The 20,571-nt window shown below is 48.5% G+C and overlaps 2 protein-coding genes and 1 long non-coding RNA gene across 3 annotated transcripts in view; 1 reads left to right on the forward strand and 2 right to left on the reverse strand.

Annotated features, from left to right (window-relative positions):
* Window positions 1-20,571, reverse strand: part of LOC142854247 (H-2 class II histocompatibility antigen, I-E beta chain-like) — a 122,292-nt gene that overhangs the window by 37,213 nt on the left and 64,508 nt on the right. The window lies entirely within an intron of this gene.
* Window positions 4,673-9,586, reverse strand: LOC142854246 (H-2 class II histocompatibility antigen, E-U alpha chain-like). Its single transcript, XM_075979549.1, has 5 exons — window positions 9,450-9,586; window positions 7,019-7,264; window positions 6,311-6,592; window positions 5,641-5,809; window positions 4,673-5,024 (listed from the first exon to the last, which is right to left on the reverse strand). The coding sequence occupies exons 1-4, from the start codon at window positions 9,529-9,531 to the stop codon at window positions 5,652-5,654; spliced, it is 768 nt and encodes a 255-aa protein (XP_075835664.1). The 5' UTR covers window positions 9,532-9,586; the 3' UTR covers window positions 4,673-5,024; window positions 5,641-5,651.
* LOC142853614 (uncharacterized) lies at window positions 16,650-19,919 on the forward strand. The gene is made up of 3 exons (XR_012911221.1): window positions 16,650-16,906; window positions 18,265-18,348; window positions 19,803-19,919. It is a non-coding gene; the product is annotated as an uncharacterized LOC142853614 (long non-coding RNA).

The raw sequence follows: 20,571 nt of genomic DNA on the forward strand, positions 1-20,571 counted from the left end.
CTTCTTTAAAAAAAATTACATGGGGTGCTTAGACACAAGTATGTCATATTTATATATTTACATCATTTCCACCCATCCCTCTCCCTTCCAGCTCCTTCCATGATCCCTCAAACACTTCCTCTCACTTCTAGAATCCATGACTTTCTTCATACACACATATGCACGTGCATATATACACACACAGGCACGTACACACGCAGGCACATACACACACATGCACATACACACGCAGGCACATACACACGCAGGCACATACACACGCATGCACATACACACGCATGCACATACACACGCAGGCACATACACACGCAGGCACATACACACGCAGGCACATACACACGCATGCACATACACACGCAGGCACATACACACGCATGCACATACACACGCAGGCACATACACACACAGGCACATACACACGCATGCACATACACACGCATGCACATACACACGCATGCACATACACACGCATGCACATACACACGCAGGCACATACACACACAGGCACATACACACGCATGCACGTACACACGCAGGCACATACACACACAGGCACATATACACGCATGCACGTACACACGCAGGCACATACACACACAGGCACATACACACGCATGCACATACACACGCATGCACATACACACGCATGCACATACACACGCATGCACGTACACACGCAGGCACATACACACACAGGCACATACACACGCATGCACGTACACACGCAGGCACATACACACACAGGCACATACACACGCATGCACATACACACACAGGCACATACACACGCATGCACGTACACACACAGGCACATATACACGCATGCACGTACACACACAGGCACATACACACGCATGCACGTACACACACAGGCACATACACACGCATGCACGTACACACGCAGGCACATACACACACAGGCACATATACACGCATGCACGTACACACGCAGGCACATACACACACAGGCACATACACACGCATGCACATACACACGCATGCACATACACACGCATGCACATACACACGCAGGCACATACACACACAGGCACATACACACGCATGCACATACACACGCATGCACATACACACGCATGCACATACACACGCATGCACATACACACACAGGCACATACACACGCATGCACGTACACACACAGGCACATATACACGCATGCACGTACACACACAGGCACATACACACGCATGCACGTACACACACAGGCACATACACACGCATGCACGTACACACGCAGGCACATACACACACAGGCACATATACACGCATGCACGTACACACGCAGGCACATACACGCAGGCATATATAAATGCATGCATGTGCACATAGATACATACTGAGTCCAGTTAGTGCTGACCTTATTTGCATACTGAATCTCTTTAAACTTTCTTTGAGAATGTCATACGTGTATAAAATGGGTGGGGGCGGGGAAGGTCACGTTCACCCTCATGTCTCCCTCTAGCTCCCTACAGATCTCCCCACACTGATCCTGAGTTTGCAGCACAGCAGCCCTGCTCTGGGGTTTGTCAGGTGAGGACTCATCTTCAAACAATAGCATCTGTAGAACCCTAGTGAACCTGGGGTTTCTGATTAATCCCAGCGCTCGTGAAGGCACTTGATGTGGGAGTGTCATATATCAATCTGTTGATTTCACTGGCTAAGCAATAAAGAACCTGCTAGGCCCATTTGATAGGCCCACCCTTAGGTGGGTGGAGTAAACAGAACAGAATGCCGGGAGGAAGAGGAAGTGAGGTCAGACTCCTCAGCTCTCCTCTCCAGAGCAGACGCCTTCAGAGAGACGCCATGCTACCTGCTCCAGGGAAGACGCACGCTATGAAGCTCCAACCCAGGATGGACTTAGGCTAGAATCTTCCCGGTAAGCGCACCTAGGGGCGCTACATAGATGATTAGAAATGGGCCAGAGCAGTGTTTAAAAGAATACAGTGTCCGTGTAATTATTTGGGGCATAAGCTAGCCGGGCAGGGCAGGTGGCTGGGGTTTTGGGGACATAGCCCCACCGCGCCCCTATTACTACAAATGACGCCCAGACGTGTGGCTAACTAAACCCACTTAAAAAACCTGAGAAGGCTTAAAAATAAGGGAGAGAGCATTTAACACAGATTTTTGCTGTTTGTTGGTGGCGTGCTGTAAGGAGATTTCCTGATTCAGCAACAGCAGCAGAAAAAAAGCTGCATTATTTTAAAGCGCTGCTTCCTGGGGCTTTGCCGCCAGTGCAAACTCTGGCTTTATGTTTGTGTTCCCGCTTGGGATCGGAAGGAGAGTGCTCTGAGACCGTGACGATGACTCAGAGCTCCCCGCCTGCTCCTGGGAAGAAGGCAGAATCAGGCTTAGGCAGGCGGAAGAGCATGGCAGATTCCTGCCGCCAAACAGGGACGTGTTTTCAGACTGAGCAGTGCTCTGCATGTCAGATTTGGATGTAACTTGGATGAAAAGAATTTCTGTGCTGCACGCTCAGTCTCAGAATTAAAGTGCTGAGTGCCGCTCCTACCTGGTAGCCCCAAGAGGCTTCCTGACTCAGCTTTAGCTGCAAAGCCTGCAACTGATTAAGAGGTCCTGCCACGAAACACTTAAACGGTGTTGACGAAAAGCTGAACGCATGCTTTTCGGTTTTCAGCCGTAGCAGGAAAAAAGCTGTGCCGTTTAAAAATGCCGGCTTTCTGGGCCATCCTGCCAGGGCAAACTCTGACTGTTTGAGGCAGGAGGGCCGGCTACAGAGAGAGGACTTGAGTGTTGTCTGTTGTAGCTCGCTGGCTGGCAGGGACCTTGCAGCCAATACCTCAGCCATGAGGCTGGAAAGCTAAGGAATGGACTGGATCTAGCTGGCAAAGCCACGCCTTTAGTCCTACTGATATTGCTCAGTAATTTAAAGCCTCATGTGGTCAGAAAAAGAGAGAGAGATACAGTAAAAAGAGAGATTCAAAGGCAAAGAAAATTTTTAAATGATTTAAAATGTGTTAAAAATATACGCAGACTAAAAGTTAAAATTCTTAAAGTAAACCTCTGTGACTTCAAGGTGTGGCAGCACACGCCTTTAATCCCAGTGCCTAGAAGGCAGAGGCGAACAGATCTCTGAGTTCAAGGTGTAGGAGCAAACACCTTTAATCCCAATGCCTGGGAGGCAGAGACAGGCGGATTTCTGAGAGTTCAAAGACAGCCTGGTCTACAGGATTATTCCAGGTCAAAGATAAAAGCTCAAAAAGCAAAAAGTTAATGTAGGAATGTCACAGCTTAGATTCTTAAGTGCCTAGTGATTTAAAGGCGCAAATCAAAAGTGCTCCTGGATAGTAAAAAATTGCAGATTCACAATAGGACAGATTCAGACCACTAAATGAGTCACACTGTTGTATGAATGTACGTAGGCTTGAGAGAGAGAGAAGAAAAGGAATATAGAGAATAAAGTTAATGGTTAAAAAAAAAAGGTAAAGTCTTTAAAGAGACAGAATAAAGTAAAGTGATAGAGTAAAAATAAGCCGCGTAAAGATGAAAAATTCACAGAGAGTCTGGATTATGTACATTGTGTTTTCTTTAAAATTTTTGACTGTGAAGGAGCTAAGTACAGAGAGACATTTCATTACCTGGGCTGCCAAGCTAAACCAGAATGGATATAAGGGTATTACGATTTCAGAATTTGGGTCTAAGGATATGATGCTTTGGAGAGAGTCTTCTTTTGTTTTCACAGAGGACCAGACCCTGTGGATTGCATCTATTCCGATTTGGTATGATGGACCACGTCCTCCTGAAGGGTTGCTGTGAACATCTTCAGAAAATTGCTTTGCTTAACTGCCAACTGAGATAAACCTGGCACACAGGTTACACCCTAAATAATCTGATTAACGACGCCCCCATTCAGCAGGAAGCAGTTTGGAGAGAAAAAACTGCGCCCATGTTCCCAAATATGGTTTATAAACCTTCTTTTACATTTAAAGGGGGATATGATATAGATATGAATAATTTGTATTAGTATAGATTTTGCTTTATTGATAGAGATTTACGGTCAATTTTGTTATATGTATAAATGTTTCTGATGTAACTTTTACTTGATAACTGTTTCGTTATGTGTAATTTTGCTATGTTAAAGTTAAAGCCTTTTTTTTTTGTTTAAACAGAAAAAGGGGAAGTGATGTGGGAGTGTCATATATCAATCTGTTGATTTCACTGGCTAAGCAATAAAGAACCTGCTAGGCCCATTTGATAGGCCCACCCTTAGGTGGGTGGAGTAAACAGAACAGAATGCCGGGAGGAAGAGGAAGTGAGGTCAGACTCCTCAGCTCTCCTCTCCAGAGCAGACGCCTTCAGAGAGACGCCATGCTACTTGCTCCAGGGAAGACGCACGCTATGAAGCTCCAACCCAGGATGGACTTAGGCTAGAATCTTCCCGGTAAGCGCACCTAGGGGCGCTACATAGATGATTAGAAATGGGCCAGAGCAGTGTTTAAAAGAATACAGTGTCCGTGTAATTATTTGGGGCATAAGCTAGCCGGGCAGGGCAGGTGGCTGGGGTTTTGGGGACATAGCCCCACCGCCGCTCATATTACTACAGGCACTGGACGTTCAGACTTGGAGGGAGCACACGGATTAATCGGGCCCCTCCTCTCCACCAAGAACTTGATCAGACATGAAAAACACCTCACAACTCATCCAAGATGTTTATTATTTATAGGGGAAAAAAAACACAGTTTGGAGAAACAGCGAGCCGTAAGAGAGCAGAAGATACTTCCATGCAGTGCTCTGAGAGTTCCACAGCAGAGGAAGAACGTTGTGATATTTGTCAGGGGAATTAGGTGGTGACTGCAAAGGATGGAAAATATAAAACACAGGAAGGAGGCAGAGAACCCCAGCTACACATCAGACCAGAGAACCTGCCGCCATTGTCGAGGCTTAAGGCCGAGACTGCAGAAGGTGCGGGTCTCCGCTGAGGTGAACAACTGAGGCTCAGCCGATGTCACAGCAAGTTTCCTCATTCCGCTTCTGTGGAAGGCATCACCTGTGGTGGGACACACATGGTTACCAGGGAGTCAGCTTCCTTCCTTGCCCCCTTGATCGTTTGACGCTGTGGAAGTCCTTAAGTGTCGATTTGGGTTCTCAACATGAACTGCTAGCCCTATTTTGCGCAAAGGTCATCATGCCTTACCTTTTTCTAGATCCCCCTAGAAGCATCTTTCATACTAAAGGATCAATACCAGTCATTGACTCAAGAGATTTCCAACTCCTGCCACGAATCCAAGAGCCTAACTCCAAAGACTTCTGACTCCAGCGGCATGGCTGCTGCCTTGGAACACCGAGTTCAGAATTGCCTGAGTCTGGGGACTAACTTCCCCAAGTCACCAGGGTACTGCGTTCTCAGTGAGTCAATGGTCTTGGGAGCTAAAGAAAAATTTCAAGACTTAAAATGTGGTCCAGGAACATCCATGGAAGGGATCGTGGATCCTGGAGGTTTGGGATATCAGCCAATGCTAAGGCTTGATCTCTTCCAACAAAAGGAATTAAGAGGCAGGACTTTTCCTGACCCTTTTCTTAAAGGCGCCATTACCCCTCCACACACACACGTTTTCCCCTCGGATTCCCTCACATCTGTGCGCTTCCAACTGCACATAACCCACCTCCAGCCGTCTCACAGGGCTCCTTGGCGGCGGTCTGCAGAAGTCCGTCTTTGCATACCCTTGATGATGAAGACAACCCCGGCAATGATGCCCACTAGGCCCACAAACAGCCCGAGAGCACACACCACGTTCTCTTTAGTTTCTGGGAGGAGGGTATGCTCTTCAAATTCTGGGGAAAAAAAATGAAGTAGCTGTCAATTACTGCGGTAGGGAATAGCAGTGGTGACCAGTGTAATAGAGAGAATGCGTTCTGAGGGCAGAGGGCGGCTCTGCAGTTAAGAGAACTGGCTGCTCTTGCAGGGGACCTGGGTTTCAGTCCCAGCTTCCATATGGCAGCTAACAACTGTCCATAGCTTGAGTTGGAGGGGATCTGACCTCCGAGGGCACCGGACACAAACATGATACACAGACATACACACAGGCAAACGCCCACACATGTAATTTTTTTAAGTGGAGGAGTCCGGTTAATGAGAGAGGAGAAGGGTATAAATCAACGTTATGAAACACTGAACTCTTAGTTTGTGGTGCTGGGAATTGAACTTGAGGCCCACACATGAGAAGCGAGCGCTGTTCCACTGAGCTGTTCCCATCCCTACCCTGAGAGTGCTAGGGGTCCAGAACCCAGCATCACCGCAGGATGTCCTAACGTGAACCAACCGATGTGCCGTACCCCAGTGCTTGAGCAGAGGCTCCTCCAAACCCCAGTGCTCCACCCTGCAGTCATAGTAATCTTCCGTGGAGGGCAGGAAGGTCAGATAGTAGAACTTGCGGAAGAGGTGATCATCCCTGGGTAGGAAGACGGTTTCTGACACGCCTGTCGTGACAGGCTGTCCGTTCCGAAGCCAGGTGACGTTGACCACCGGCGGGGAGAACTTGTCGACGAAGCAGATAAGGATGTTGGGCTCCCCCAGGCTCACTGGACCGTTGGTGAGCACAGTCACCTCTGGGGACACTGTGGGGGACACAACACAAATCAGCTTTCCGTCCCTCAGCGTGTTCCCCTCCTTTCCACTCTGGGGCGTGGTACAATTCTACCTCAGGACTCTGAAGCTGTGCCCTGAGGAGTCCTGCCATCCTATACCCAGCTCCATCATTTAGGAGTCAGCATTGTGGTGTGACACCCACCCACACCCACCCCCAACCTGTTCCCAACTTCCCCTGTGTAGACTCGGGGCAATGACTTCATGAGAGACAGTGGGTGAATAAGCCAAGACCAGAACAGAAAAGCCCTGAGGGTCGAACATCTCTGAGCCTGTGGCCTGAGGATTGGGTTTGCTAAGCTGAGCAAGCTTAGGTCTCAGCGAGCTTAGGGAAAGAGATATCCAGAGCATCTGTCTTAAAGCTCTGAGGAGGAGGGGTGCAGAGGAGAAGAGGGTACCATTGGCGGCTGGAGTGTGGTTGGAACGCTTTATCATGATTTCCAGGTTAGCTTTGTCCACAGCTAGGTTGGCCAATGCACCCTGAGCTTCGAAACTGGCAAACTGTCCAAATTCTTTAAGTCTCCAGATGGTCTCCGACTTTCCAATATCCACGTGGAAAATCTCATCACCATCAAAGTCAAACATATACTCTCCTTTGTCGTCTGGGGAAAGATAGAACTCCGCCTGGATGATTCTGTGCTCCTCTGAAAAGAAAGGAAAGGAAGTTAGGGAGGGAGATGGGAAAGGGAGACGGAGGGCCCACGTGTGTGCGTAGGAGGGGATCACTGGGGGCTGGCACACGTAGAATAGTGGAGGAAAGGTTGGGTTTAGGAGACAAGGTCCTCGTGATGGACGTCCATGCTGAGCAAAGCAGGGAGGTGAGAAAGAAAGGAGCTGTCTCAAAGAGAACGAATGGATGAGGGAGGCAAGGCACAGCCTTCTTCATCAACCCACCAGGCAAGTTAGTGTCGTCCTCGTGTGCCTGTGTATGAGGTCACCCATGGAAGCATGAGCCACCACCCCCAACACACACACACACACACACACACACACACACACACACACCAAAAGAAAACTCTTCCTCAGCAGCTATCAGCTGTAAACAACTCCTCGGCGAGGGGCGGGGCCTCCAGAGCCACTCCCAATCCGTGCTGGATTGTTTAACTGGCTTGGGCAGGTAACCACAGCCACAGCAAGTTCATTCGTGTAAGCAACAGACTCCTCACACCTGAAAGACAGCATCTCACGGGGCCTCCCCATCCTCTGGCTCTTAGGTTCTTTCTGCGCTCTCTTCTGCGGTGTTCCTGAGCCTTGAGGGAGAGGCAGGTTGATTCAGAAGACGCAGTTTTGAGTGGACTCTAATGACCTCAAGACTTTAGAAATCTAGCAGCATTGCATAAGAAAGAAAGTTCCTGGCTCCCTGCTGTGTGGATGTCAATCACTCCGGTGGCACACCAGCCACCAGCGTCTTTTCTCCTGGTGCTGTGCTCTCCGAAGGGAGAAGTTATTTGAAAGGATTAATTAGGAACTCTGGAACACCTGATCCCTTCCCCTACCCTGTGATGGGAGCAGATCACTATCTACTCAATATTTGAGCTCTGCTGGAGTCCCGCTCCACCAGGATTGGTTTGAGACAAAAACTTTCTTAGCACCTCCTCAGGCCTCTAACAAACACTGCTGACAGTTTGTGGACAGAAACTGCTCTAAGCCCCACAGACTAGACCCTTAAAGATGTAAGTGGAGCCTGAGGTGCCCAGGAGGTTGAGACAGAGAACTTGCAACATTGTGAGGTCACTCCAAAGCTTCCTCTGCCAGAAGGGGCATCCCTGGGTTGACCTTGAAACTTGACCTTTATCTAAACACCACTTAGAGCGTGAGTAAGCTTTTGTGGGACGCGGTCTATTATGATTGACAAGGAGAATAACCAACCGTGAGAGAGATGAGGAGACCACTGCTTCTCTGTTGATTAGGAGTAAGGGGACCGATTTTAATGTTTGACCCAGGGATTTATTTTACATTTGCCTCTCTGCGCAAACATATATTCTAGATGCCCCTTCCCTCCAGCCACACCCGCACAGGAAGAGCATCTGCCTTCCTAAATCCTTGGGCAATAGAAGCCCAAGCGGCTGCTGCACGGCTGGAGCTGAGACTCCACCTTACTTATTTCTTTCCGGCCTAAAGCCATCCACCGGGTCCCCTGGATGCAGAGCCCTGCTCAGAGCAGGTGTCTGCACCAGCACACAGTATTCCCTCTGAGACGATGTCAGAGTCCGCTGTGTAGTCTCCGCTGGCTCAAGCTGCTACTCTCCTGCAGGTGTAACTCACTAGTCGTGACCTCTGACCTTGCAGCCTCTGCTGTGTCACACCAAGGGGTGGGCGTCGCCACCACTGCCCCAAGGGTCAATCAGTTAAACACACTTGCCTGCCCGTCCTCTGGGGTCGACTTGGCAGTGCCTGTGGTTGGCAGGACCGACATGGGGAAAACAAGCTTCTGGATGCTCAGCCAAGAGCAGCATTAAGGGCTGCTCAGGGATGCTTTTCCACTTAATCTTCACATTGTGTAGGACTTCTAACTATTAGTTTTCTCTAAAAAATTAAAGCCCAGATATATGCCCTTGTTGGTGCCTTTTAAAAATGACTTCTCCGTCACCCCAAAGTCTGGCCTCTGTTGCGATGGCGGTCCTCAGCAATGCATGCCTCGGCTTGTCTTGCTGGACGAAGTGTGCCCTACTCCACGTTGGAAGGAAGGATTTCCCCTGAACTATAGCTGTGTTATAACCTTCAGATTCAGACCCACAGGACGCTTGTCACTCTTGCTCTTCAGCCCAAACGCTGTCTTGCAAATGCTCATCGTCTACCGTCCCTGGTTCTGCTTTGCTTAGCACTTACCTTTGATAGCCCATGACTTCTGGGGGCTCATCAGGACAGCCATGAAGAAAAGTCTTAACACCAGGGCTCTGCTTGTGGCCATTTTCTTCTTGCTGTTTGGTGGGGTCAGAAGAGATCACAGACTGAGGCAGAATTAACAAGAAGGGAGAGGGATTAAAATCCAATTGCTTCACTTTCAGCCAATCAGAAAAGTCGTTCAGGTTGACATATCTGTTGCTAGGCAAAGGACTCTAGCAAATAGGCACTTTGCAATCCACTATTTAATAACATATCTCTACTTATGAGTCTCTTTAAGAAGAAATTTCTTAATTTATTCAAAAAGGAAGACTTTAAAACAAACTGAACTAAAAAACTTCAAGCGTTTGGGAATGTTGGTCAAACATCCTCTTCTATGCCAATTTAAGTTCTGTCTGAAATACATTAGTGAAGATAGAATAAGTTTAAAAAATCACTAATGTGAAAATGTCAATTATATCTCTGAGCGTGACAGCTGGGAGGACTGCTTTTAAGGGACACAGAATCATCTAAGAAGAAATTGAACAACTGGGCCATGGAGAATGACTAGATTCTGGTAACAAAATGTCACTCAAGGGTCGCTCTGTAGCTGGCTGAATGTCCGTTCCCAGTGTGCTGGACCCCAACATGGTCAGCTCAGCCCAAGATTTTAGAGTCATTGGCATCCACTGTATTCTGAGAACACTGGGAAATAAATTGAGTCCAAAGGCTCCAAAGACTAGAGAGAGGTGGGATGCTGTTTTGGGAAAATGGGCAGCGATCACTAGAAGCCAGGGGCTATATGGAATAACCCTCTAATTTCTGTCATGGTCTGGATCTCTAGCCAGAATGTGGCCTGAGGGTGAAGCCTCCTTTGGGTATTCAGGTCACTATTAAAGAATAGCTCGGGCCCAGGTTATTCCACCAGGAACAGTAAAGCAATGTCCACAGGAAGACCTTACCACCCTGTAGCCTGCATCAATGGGCTGTGGAAGTTCTCCTGTCTTATAAGAATTAAAGTTCTGAGGTTCTCCATAGAGGCTCCTGAAAGTTAAGAGATTTCACAGCTCTTGTTTCTGAAAACCATGTAATGTACGGAAAAATATTTAGTTACACACAGAAAGGACTAAGATCCAGTGAAGAGCCACAGGGAAACAAGTCTGCCCACTGGTGCTGGATTGTTGTTTAATGTGAGTTGGACGCAGACTGCTTAGGGCAGGTCTTCCACACTTACACACTGTGGTGTGAGGTCCTATCTAGCCATACAAAGACCCCCACAGACCAGGAGGGCAGCCACCCTCTAACTGCGGATGGTCTGATCATGCCAGACACTTTGGGCATGTAATTTTAACTTCCAGGTCACTAGGAGGAGACCCACAGTGCAGTTCTGTCCACTGAGTATTCGGTATCCATTACCTGGAGGCAGGAGCATCCCACGGGATAATTCCAGACTGAGAGGTTGATGCTACAATGTTATGATATAGGTTGGCCCCTTTTCAGAGCCAAATCCAAACACAATTTTTGCATCTATCTTTTGCTAGCTTCTGCAATGCCATCCTCTTGGCAAGTGTGTGGTAAGTTTAAAGTACTTCCAAATACACAGTGCTACTCAGCAACTTATGATGCTGCCAAGTTCCTGGCTGCTGATTGGTTCTGCTCAGGAGATCATTAACCTCAGACTTCAGAGAATGACTTTGAGTTCCCATTCTCTGTGATGGGAGGAAGTTTAGAAACAGAATTTAGAAATAGGTTTGAACATTGTCTGTGGTTTCCTGTTCTCCCAAAACTCTAGATTCTCATATGTCTGAGGGGATTTCTGGAGTCACCTGAATGACTTTCCTTGGTGACATTAAACTGTGGTGAGCCACCAGGCATAGCTCCTTCAGGACACAGAATGGAATATATTACAAGAAGCGTACCCTAAGGCTGGGGGAGCACTGGTCAGAGCATTGGACTTCTAGCTTAGAGAGGTCAGAGGCCTCTGGGGAGTCCCACTAAGGTCAGTTCCAACAGACCCCACGGGACACAAAGGAACAAGTACTGAGGATGTCACCCATCTGATGCCCATGTCCAAGCCTGTGACAGCTTGCCCACCGCACGACACAGCTCCATCGTACTCTCTACCACCCAGACCACAAAGTTTGGGCCACACACAAAAATGTGTGTTGAGAAAACAGAGAGTGGACGAACTCACATTGCCACACGTTCCCATGGGGCGAGCAGGGCCTCAGAGGCAAAGGGGACTCGGATGAAGATTGCCGAATGTGTGTGTATATATTTATATTCCAGCTACAGGTCTGTCTGTCTGTCTGTCTGTCTTCACTCTCCCACTCGGATTGCCCCACAGTTCCCAGCATCAGAGTCCTTGCACACTGGACCAGGGCCAGTTCTGTGGCTTCGGTACATTTTGGGGTTCTGCAGAGTTCTTCCATTCTAGCACCCCCTCCCCGGTTGCCCTCTGCACCCTGAGCTGCTCAGGATCACACCCACGCCTGCTTTTCTATTGCTTTAGGTTGTCGTGGCTATTGGGGTCTCGCGTGATTCTGTGTAATTTTAGGACTGATTTCTACAGCTCTGTGACAGTGGCGTGGTTGTTTCGGTGGAGACGGCATGAATCATTAAATTGTCTTCAGTAGAATAACATTTTGACAATATTAATTCTTCGAGACAACGAACACGGCAAGGGTTTTCATTTCTGTATCTTCTTCGGTTTATTTTTCTTTTCATTATTTTTTTGAGTACTACAGATTAAATTTGGGGCTTCATCTCATGCCAGGGATGTGCTCCTCCACTAAATTAACCCCAGCATAAAACTGTAGTATAATCCTGAGACAGGGTCTCAGCTAGGCTGGCATAGGACTTACTCTGCTGCCCTGGCCAACTTTGAACTTGTGGTTCATCGCACTGAGGCAGGGATACAGGGCACCAGCAAGCCCGGTTTCTTCAGTTTTTTTTCATCAGTATTTTTATTAAGTTTGTAGCGAATTGTGACAATCGAGGGTTGAATTCCTTTCACTATTTCTTTCTTAGAAAACCTGTTGCCAGTGTGTAGGAGTAGCTATTGGTTTTGTCTGTTGATTTTATGTCCTGGACGTTACTGGGTTTATCAGTTATGGGGTCTGTAGGCAGAGTCAGACTTTCCTATTTAGAATGAAATTAGACCCAGACACAGTGTGTTAAATCCACATGGATTCATGAAACTAAACAGCTGCCAACTGCTTCCGGTGAGGAGATGTCATTTTCCTTCCTCCCTGTTAACTACTGCACTTTGTACGCATTTGCAAGGAACTTTCACCCTAATATTGAGAATACAGCGTCCCTCATACTTCAGCCTCCCGCCCCTGCAGCCCTACGAGAACCTTCCAGGCCACCCACCGTCCTCAGATGCTCTTGACTCCTCCAAAGCCTTTGAGCTGTTGGAGGACTCACGTCTCTGTGATCTACTCTTGGAGTCTGGGCTGACTCTGAGAGAAGAGCTGATCCTTTCTGAGGTGTGCTTAAGAATCCCGGCAAGGCCAGGTGGTGGATCTCTGTGAGTTTGAGGTCAGCCTGGTCTACAAGAGCTAGTTCCAGGACAGGCTCCAAAGCTACAGAGAAACCTTGTCTCGAAAAAACAAAACAAAAAAAGAAGAAAAAAAAGAAAGAAGGAAAGAAAGAAAGAAAGAAAGAAAGAAAGAGAATAAAAAGAGAATCCCAGGCTAAGAAACATGGCAGCAGCTTTGAAGCTGAGGAAGCAGCCTCTCTCCATCACTCTGTCTTCCCCACACCCTCTCCCACAAAGCTTTGGTCCTGGGATTCCTCTGGGGTCCTTGAGTAGTTGGTGACAGCGCTCCGTATTTTTACTCCTGCCCCATTTCTCCAGGCCCTGAACTGAGTTTTCCATGAAATACACAGCCACAATTAGATACAATGATGAGGTGAAAGTTAATATTTGTGAGGTTTGGGGGCACAGCTCTTCAGACCTTAGCCAAACTGTGACAGTTTCTTCGGCCACCTTGAAACACTAGCACCTTGTCTTGGAAAAATCTGCCACCTACTGGTCACACGTGGAGCTGTCGTCCTTGGGGTACATTTCACAGAGATGGCGCCATGAGGCCTCGGGATCAAAACAGCAGCCAAGGGAAAGGACAAAAAAATGGGATAGGTTTCAGGGGTGCAAACGCCAGTATCCAGTAAGCTTTACCTCTAATTTTATTTTCTCAAATTGGATATCTCCTCTTATTCCCAGTGCAACACGAGCCTGAATGTCCGAAGTGGGCCGCACTTCTCCGGTTCAGTCCTCTGGGAAAGCATCTTCTCTGGAGAGGGCAGCCATGAGCCGGCTTTGAGAGAGGGAGCTAGAAGGAGCCGCTGATTCCCGTTAGACAGTATTCCAATCTGAAGCTCTGGATTCAAGCTGAACCTTCCAGGATCGGTGGGGGAATCTAAGGCCCCAAGAGGACAAACAGCCTGACCGGCCCTGACGGGGCAAGTGACGAGTTCTGAGTGCCTGGAGGTTCTTCCCTCGCAGGGTGGTGTGCGTGCCAAAGTGACAAGTAGCCAGGCACGTTCATAGTTGTGGGAACAGGAGTTAAGCATTGTCTGGAATCTGATTCTCTGTGGTCCTGGGGAGTTTGAGGATTGGGGCGCACCCCACAGTCCTCCCAGCTCCTCTGGAGGCACCTTGCTTGTATCTGCAGCAAAATCAATTTTGTCATTTTCAGAAAACAATAATTGGTGAGTTGAAAATAATAATTGCATACTTGCAAAATCTCTTAAAGTCAAGTTGAAAGTCAATTAAAGTTTTAAGTGAGAAATTCAACATTCGGAGAAACTGGTTTCTCGGAACTTTTTAGGATTTTAGGACCGAGATGGACCCAACAGACCAAAGAGTTGGTAGCAGGTGCCAGGGCTAAGAACTGCCCAGTCTGAAACTTAAATGCCTGAAAGTTTCATATATCACTGACCTCCATGTCTTCCTTCCCTTCTTCTCTCTTTCTCTTTCTCCCTTCCTTCTCTTGTCCTTACCCCGCCCCCAGCCCCTGATTTCTTTACTTTCCTCAAGTGGCAAATCTCCGCCAAAAGGTTTTCCTCAGAAAACTGGATTGACTGCAAATTCCTGGGCTGTCGTAGTTGCTCTGCTCCTGTGATGTCATGGATGTTCTACTCCTGTGACATCACAGCTGTTCTACTCTTGTGATGTCATGATTGTTCTGCTCCTATGATGCCACAGCTTCTCTGCTTCTATGATGTCATGGCTGTTCTGCTCCTGTGATGTCATGGATGTTCTACTCTTGTGATGTCACAATTGTTCTGCTCCTATGATGTGCTTCTGCTTCTATGATGTCATGGCTGCTCTGCTCCTGTGATGTCACGGCTGCCCTGCCCTTGTGATGTCACGGCTGCTCTGCCCTTGTGATGTCACGGCTGCTCTGCTCCTGTGATGTCACGGCTGCTTTGCCCTTGTGATGTCACGGCTGCTCTGCTCCTGTGATGTCATGGCTGCTCTGCCCTTGTGATGTCACGGCTGCTCTGCTCCTGTGATGTCACGGCTGCTCTACTCCTGTGATGTCACGGCTGTTCTGCTCCTGTGATGTCACGGCTGCTCTGCTCCTGTGATGTCACGGCTGCTCTGCTCCTGTGATGTCACGGCTGCCCTGCCCTTGTGATGTCACGGCTGCCCTGCCCTTGTGATGTCACGGCTGCTCTGCCCTTGTGATGTCACGGCTGCTATGCTCCTGTGATGTCATGGCTGCCCTTCTCTTGTGATGTCACGGTTGCTCTGCCCTTGTGATGTCACGGCTGCTCTGCTCTTGTAAAATGCCTGCTCAGCTCCTGTGATGTCACGGCTGCTCTGCTCTTGTAAAATGCCTGCTCAGCTCCCCTTGCCTCTTCACTCCTATGCAGCTCAGGACCCAGTCCATGAAATGGTGCCTCCAGCATCCAGGACTGAGTCTTCCCGCCTCTACTAACCCTCTATTCCCTCACAGACTTGCCCACAGACCAACCCCATCTATGCAATCCTTCATAGAGAGTCTCTTCACAGGGGATTCTACATGGGTCAAGCTGACAATTAAAATTGACCATTACAAAGTCAGGTGGTGGTGGCACACACCTTTAATCCCAACACTCAGAAGGCAGAAGCAGGCAGACCTCTGGGCTACAGAGTGAGTTCCGGGACATCCAAATGCTGTATCAAAAAGAACACACAGAAAGAAAGAAAGAAAGAAAGAAAGAAAGAAAGAAAGAAAGGAAGGAAGGAAGAAAAAAAAAAGAAAGAAAACAAAACTAACGATTACAAACAAGGCACAACTCTTCTGTCTGCTGGAGAAATGGCCCTGTGTCCTTCTCATTAGCTCCTCCCATACTGCCCTGTGGGGGCCTCATCTAGACCCACTATCTGTTCACCAAGATCAGCAGCTGTGTTCCAGATGGAGCAGGATTGGCCAAGCATCCTGAGAGAGAAGGAATGAAGACACTCAGCTAGAACCCAACCATAGTGTTTTGTATGCTTCTGCTGCTACACTGTTACAGTAAAGAGAATTCTTCCAAAGAAGCTAAACACTGTTCTACCCGCTCTTGAGAGTGGATGAGTGGATCTACAGACCAACCCCCCAGCCAGCATGGAAGAATTCAGGGGAGCCCCAAGGAAGGGCTGTGGGAAGAAGAGCACACAATGGGGTGCCCAGCAACCTCCTATGCACTGTGTCAGGAATCTTATAATTTCTTGGTTAAAAGCTTTTTGTTTTCCAGCAAAAGAGATTAAAAAAAAAAAAGCAACCAAGACACACAGGGCACCTCGGCCTGATGCTCTGGTCTCGAGTAAGGAACGTCGCCCCCTCAGTTTTCTCTTCAGTGGGACTAAGATCTAGTTTTCTCTTCAGTAGGGTTAATACTGAGTATAAACAGACGGTCATGCTGCCAACCCTGCAGGACCACAGACTGTATTCCGAGGGGAGCCTGCCCTATGTGGAGAACCATAGAAATTCAGCAGTCTCGCGGGCAGGACAAAGGTAGCCGTGATATGGGGCACTACCAGGCGCCAGGTCCTACCTGCTGGACAGGGTGTAGAGCAGGGTCCAGCCTGAGTGCTGGCGTTCTGACAAGGTTAGTGCCAATGCTACATCTATGCCTAGAAGTCTAGCGAAATCAGAGAGAGCCCAGCCAAAGTCCACCCAGCTTCTGAGTTTCGCTTTTGAGTGTATTGCGGTGGGCGGAGGCGAGTGTGCTGTCTGATAGGAGTCTCCTTTCAGAGTGAATCTTGAGGATTGGGCTCTGCCTTCAGGCTGGCAGCATTCACATCTCCCTTCACCCAATTCAAAAATGACTCCGCTTCCTGGGGCTGCTCCACGGTTGCCTCTCCAGCCAGCGAGTCCTGACCTCACCTGTCTTTAGACACCTGCTGTGTGGATGAGGGACACTGTGGGCGAGAGACACAACACCTCGCAAGAGCCTCGGTTTCCCCCCAAAGGAGAGAGAGACAGGTGAGTGGCGTGCAGAGTCTCTAGTGAAGGATGGACTTGGGATTTGGGAGAAGCCTACTAAGATGGGGAAGTAAGGTCTGTGTAACAGCTGGTGACCTGTCAGGAAACAGCCACCAGTCACGATGGCTCTCACTTCCTGTTGGTCTCCACTGCGCGTTTTTCAGAGAGCAGTGTTCTGAGGCAGGCTCTCATTCTAGAGCCCTTACTGACTTCCAGCTCAGGGCAATCCTCCTGCCTCAGCCTTCTGAGTGCTGGGATGATAGTGAGCCACCACACCAGGCTGAGTCTCTTTTTAATCTTTTTGTCTCTATCTGGGTACTGCTTTTCATTTCAACCAGGAAACTTCCTCCAGCTCAGGTTGGCCTCAAAGTGGACATCCTCCCGCCTCACCTCTTCAGTATTGCCTCCAGGTGCATGGAATTTTGATCTCAGTACTCACAAGACTTAGGGGGAGGAGTTCAAGGCCATCCCTGGCTACACAACAAGTTAGAAGCCATCCTGGACTACGTGAGACGTCAGGGGGTGGAGCCTCAGGAGTACCTACAGATGTGCCTCACAGGAAAGGTCAGACGTGAGGCAGGGGGTCAGCTGCGATCAATAAGCACACAGACTAGAGACAGACAATGGTTTGACAGTGACAGGGTTGGTGTTGGTTGTTTATTAAGCTTTCTTAATCACCATCGGACACTGTCCTCCCTTGCTTTCTGTTGCTGTGATAAGCATAAAGACCAAATGCAACCTGGGGAGGAAAGGGTTACTCTTACAGTTTACCATCGACTATGAAGGGGGAGTCAAGGCAGGAACTCAGCTAGAACCTGGAGGCAGGCACTGAAGCAGAGACCCTGAGGCAATGCTGCTTACAGGCTGGCCCCCTGTGGCTTGCTCAGTTTGGCTGTCCAGGGGCGGCACCGCCCACAGTGGGCTGGGCCACCCTCATCAATCATTAGCCAAGACAACACCTTAAAGACTTGTACACGGGCTAATCCGATGGAGGCAGCTCCTCCACTGAGGGTCCCTCTTCTAGCTCAACATTTCTCAACCTGTGGGTGGCGACTCCTTGGAGGGTCAAATGGACCTTTCCCAGGGGTGGCCTAAGACCATCAGAAAACACAGATATTTACAGTATGATTCATAACTACCAAAATTACAGTTATGAAGCAGCCACTAGAGAACAATGCTACGGTTGGGGGTCACCACATGGGAGCTGTATTGAAGGGTCACAGCATTAGAAAGGCTGAGGATGGCTGCACTAGCTTGTATCGAGTTGGCAGGACAAGCAAACAAGCCACAGCAAGCAGTGTGGAACCTGCAGGACATGCTGGGTTTCACAGCCACACTCTCTCCTGTGTTTGCTCCAGGGAGGATGGTGGATTACCCAGGCTACAGTCTGCCCGGCGTGGCTGCCTCCTTGCTCTTCCTTCTGCTGACTGTGAAGCACCCAGGTAGGGTCCCTTCCTCCCTTGCTGGCACGCCCTGCGGAGCTAAAATACACAACCCAACCGGACGGTGCAGTAACTCGGGGTGTAGAGGTCCAGGGCTCGCGCTGGGCTTTCCAACCCCGGCTCCGGAAAGCTCTTACTTAGTTGCTCATCTCTTGGGCGCCGGTAACAACTTTAGATGGCAATGAGAGTCACCTGGAAGCGCGCTTGACTCGGTAGTTGGAGCATGCGCAGTTTTCATCTCGTGCTTTTAACCCTGTGGGTAAGGATGTCACATGTAAACCCCACCAGCGGATGACACAAGATCTGTAAGTTCTGGAGAGCATTTTTGAGCAGTATCTATTTTATTTCATCTTAAATCTGAATTAAATAAATTTATTTATTTAATATATAATAGTTATATAATAACTACTTTTATTTAGCTTTTAACGTTACATTTATGTGGGGGCAGGGCTCATGTGCATGGCGCTGCTTTGTGCGGGAGTCAGAAGGCAAGTTGCTGGTTCTCTTCTTCCACCATGTGGACCCTGGGACTTGAACTCCGTTCTTCAGGCTAAGCTGCAAGCATCTTTCTCTGCCAAGCTTCCCAGCTTCTCCCTCTGCCTAGACAGGGCCTCACAAGGCCCAGGCAGGTCTCTAACACTCCGTCAGCAGCCAAGATGACCTTGAACTCCTGATCTGTCTTCTGGGGACTGCAGAGGAAGAATGTGGTGTACAAATGACGCTTGAAATTCTTCAGCATAGCAACTGTGCTGATTGGTTTTGTATGTTAACTTGACACAAGCTAGAGTCATCAAAGGAAGGAGCCTCAGTAGAGGAAACCATTGGATGAGATCCAGCTGTAAGGCATTTTCTCATTTAGTGATCAATGGAGGAGGGCCCAGTCCACAGTGGGTTGTGCTGCCCCTGGGTTGCTGGTCCTGGGTTCTATAAAAAAGCAGGCTGAGCTGAACTGTAGTGGCACATGACTGTAATCCTAGCACTTGGAAGGCAGAGGCAGGCAGATCTCTTTGAGTTCAAGGCCAGCATGGTCTGCAAGAGCTAGTTCTAGGACAACTAGGGTTGTTACACAGGGAAACCCTATTTAAAAAACAAAGCAGGCTGAGCAAATCATGGAGAACAAGCCAGTGAGCAGCTCCCTCCATGGCCTCTGCATCAGCTCCTGCCTCCTGGTTCCTGCCGTGTTTGAGTTCCTGTCCTGACTTCCTTCAGTGATGAGCAGCAATGCTGAAGTGTGAGCCTAATAAACCCTTTCCTCCCCAACTTGCTTTTCAGTCATGGTGTTTCATCACAGCAATAGAGACCCTAGGTCAGCAACATAGAGAATTATCAAACATCTTTATGATACTCAGATGTCAAGGAAGATGACGTAAAATTTGAACTTTCTAGGCAAGTCATGCTTCTAACCCACCTCTGTGAAACCCACATTTGTCATTTCCTGGTTTTGCGTTCTCTAGAAGGAAGGAAACAAGCAAGTCTGTTCCCTCCCTGGGATGAGTGGCCCTGCAAGGCTGCAGGACCTGGTGGCATCGTTGATTTACCTAAGCTCAAAATGGCCATAGAATCAAGATAAAGTTTCCTGTAGAAACATCATCTCACAAATTAATTTATTTGGGAGTGAAACCCAGAGGTGTCATCACTGTTCGTGGCTTCAGAGTAAAAGTCTCAGGAGAGAAGAGGTGGCTCTGCTGTTGAGAGTGCTAAACGCTCTGCCAGAGGCCCGAGTTCAGTTCCCAGTCCCTACAGCACGCGGCTCACCGCCACTGGGAACCCCGGCTCCCAGGGGTCTGATGCTCCCATCTCGTCTGCACACACGTGTGTGTACCCACACAAAGGTGCATAATTAAAAATAAAATACTTAAAAAAAGTCCCAGGTCTCAAAGGTTCCTTAGCCATGGAATTGCCTCCAAACCACAAAGCTGGTGATGCATTCATGCTCAGATTTTTATTTTATTTTATTTAAAAAAAACAAACTATCTCTTTTCATTATACATACCAATCCAAGTTTCCACTCCCTCTTCTCCTCCCATTCCGTCTACTTACCTCCCTCCACCCCTCTCCCATCCACTCCTCTGAGAGGGTAAAGAACATTGCTTTGGAGAAGGTCCAAGGCCCTCCCCTATATCTAGGCTGATCACGGTACCCATCTAATGAGAATAGGGGCTGAACTTGCCTTTCCCTGTAGCCAGACTGATGAATATCTTAAATATCACCATAGACCCTTCA

Source organism: Microtus pennsylvanicus, chromosome 7 (genome assembly GCF_037038515.1).
Source record: "Microtus pennsylvanicus isolate mMicPen1 chromosome 7, mMicPen1.hap1, whole genome shotgun sequence".
Lineage (NCBI taxonomy): Eukaryota > Metazoa > Chordata > Mammalia > Rodentia > Cricetidae > Microtus > Microtus pennsylvanicus.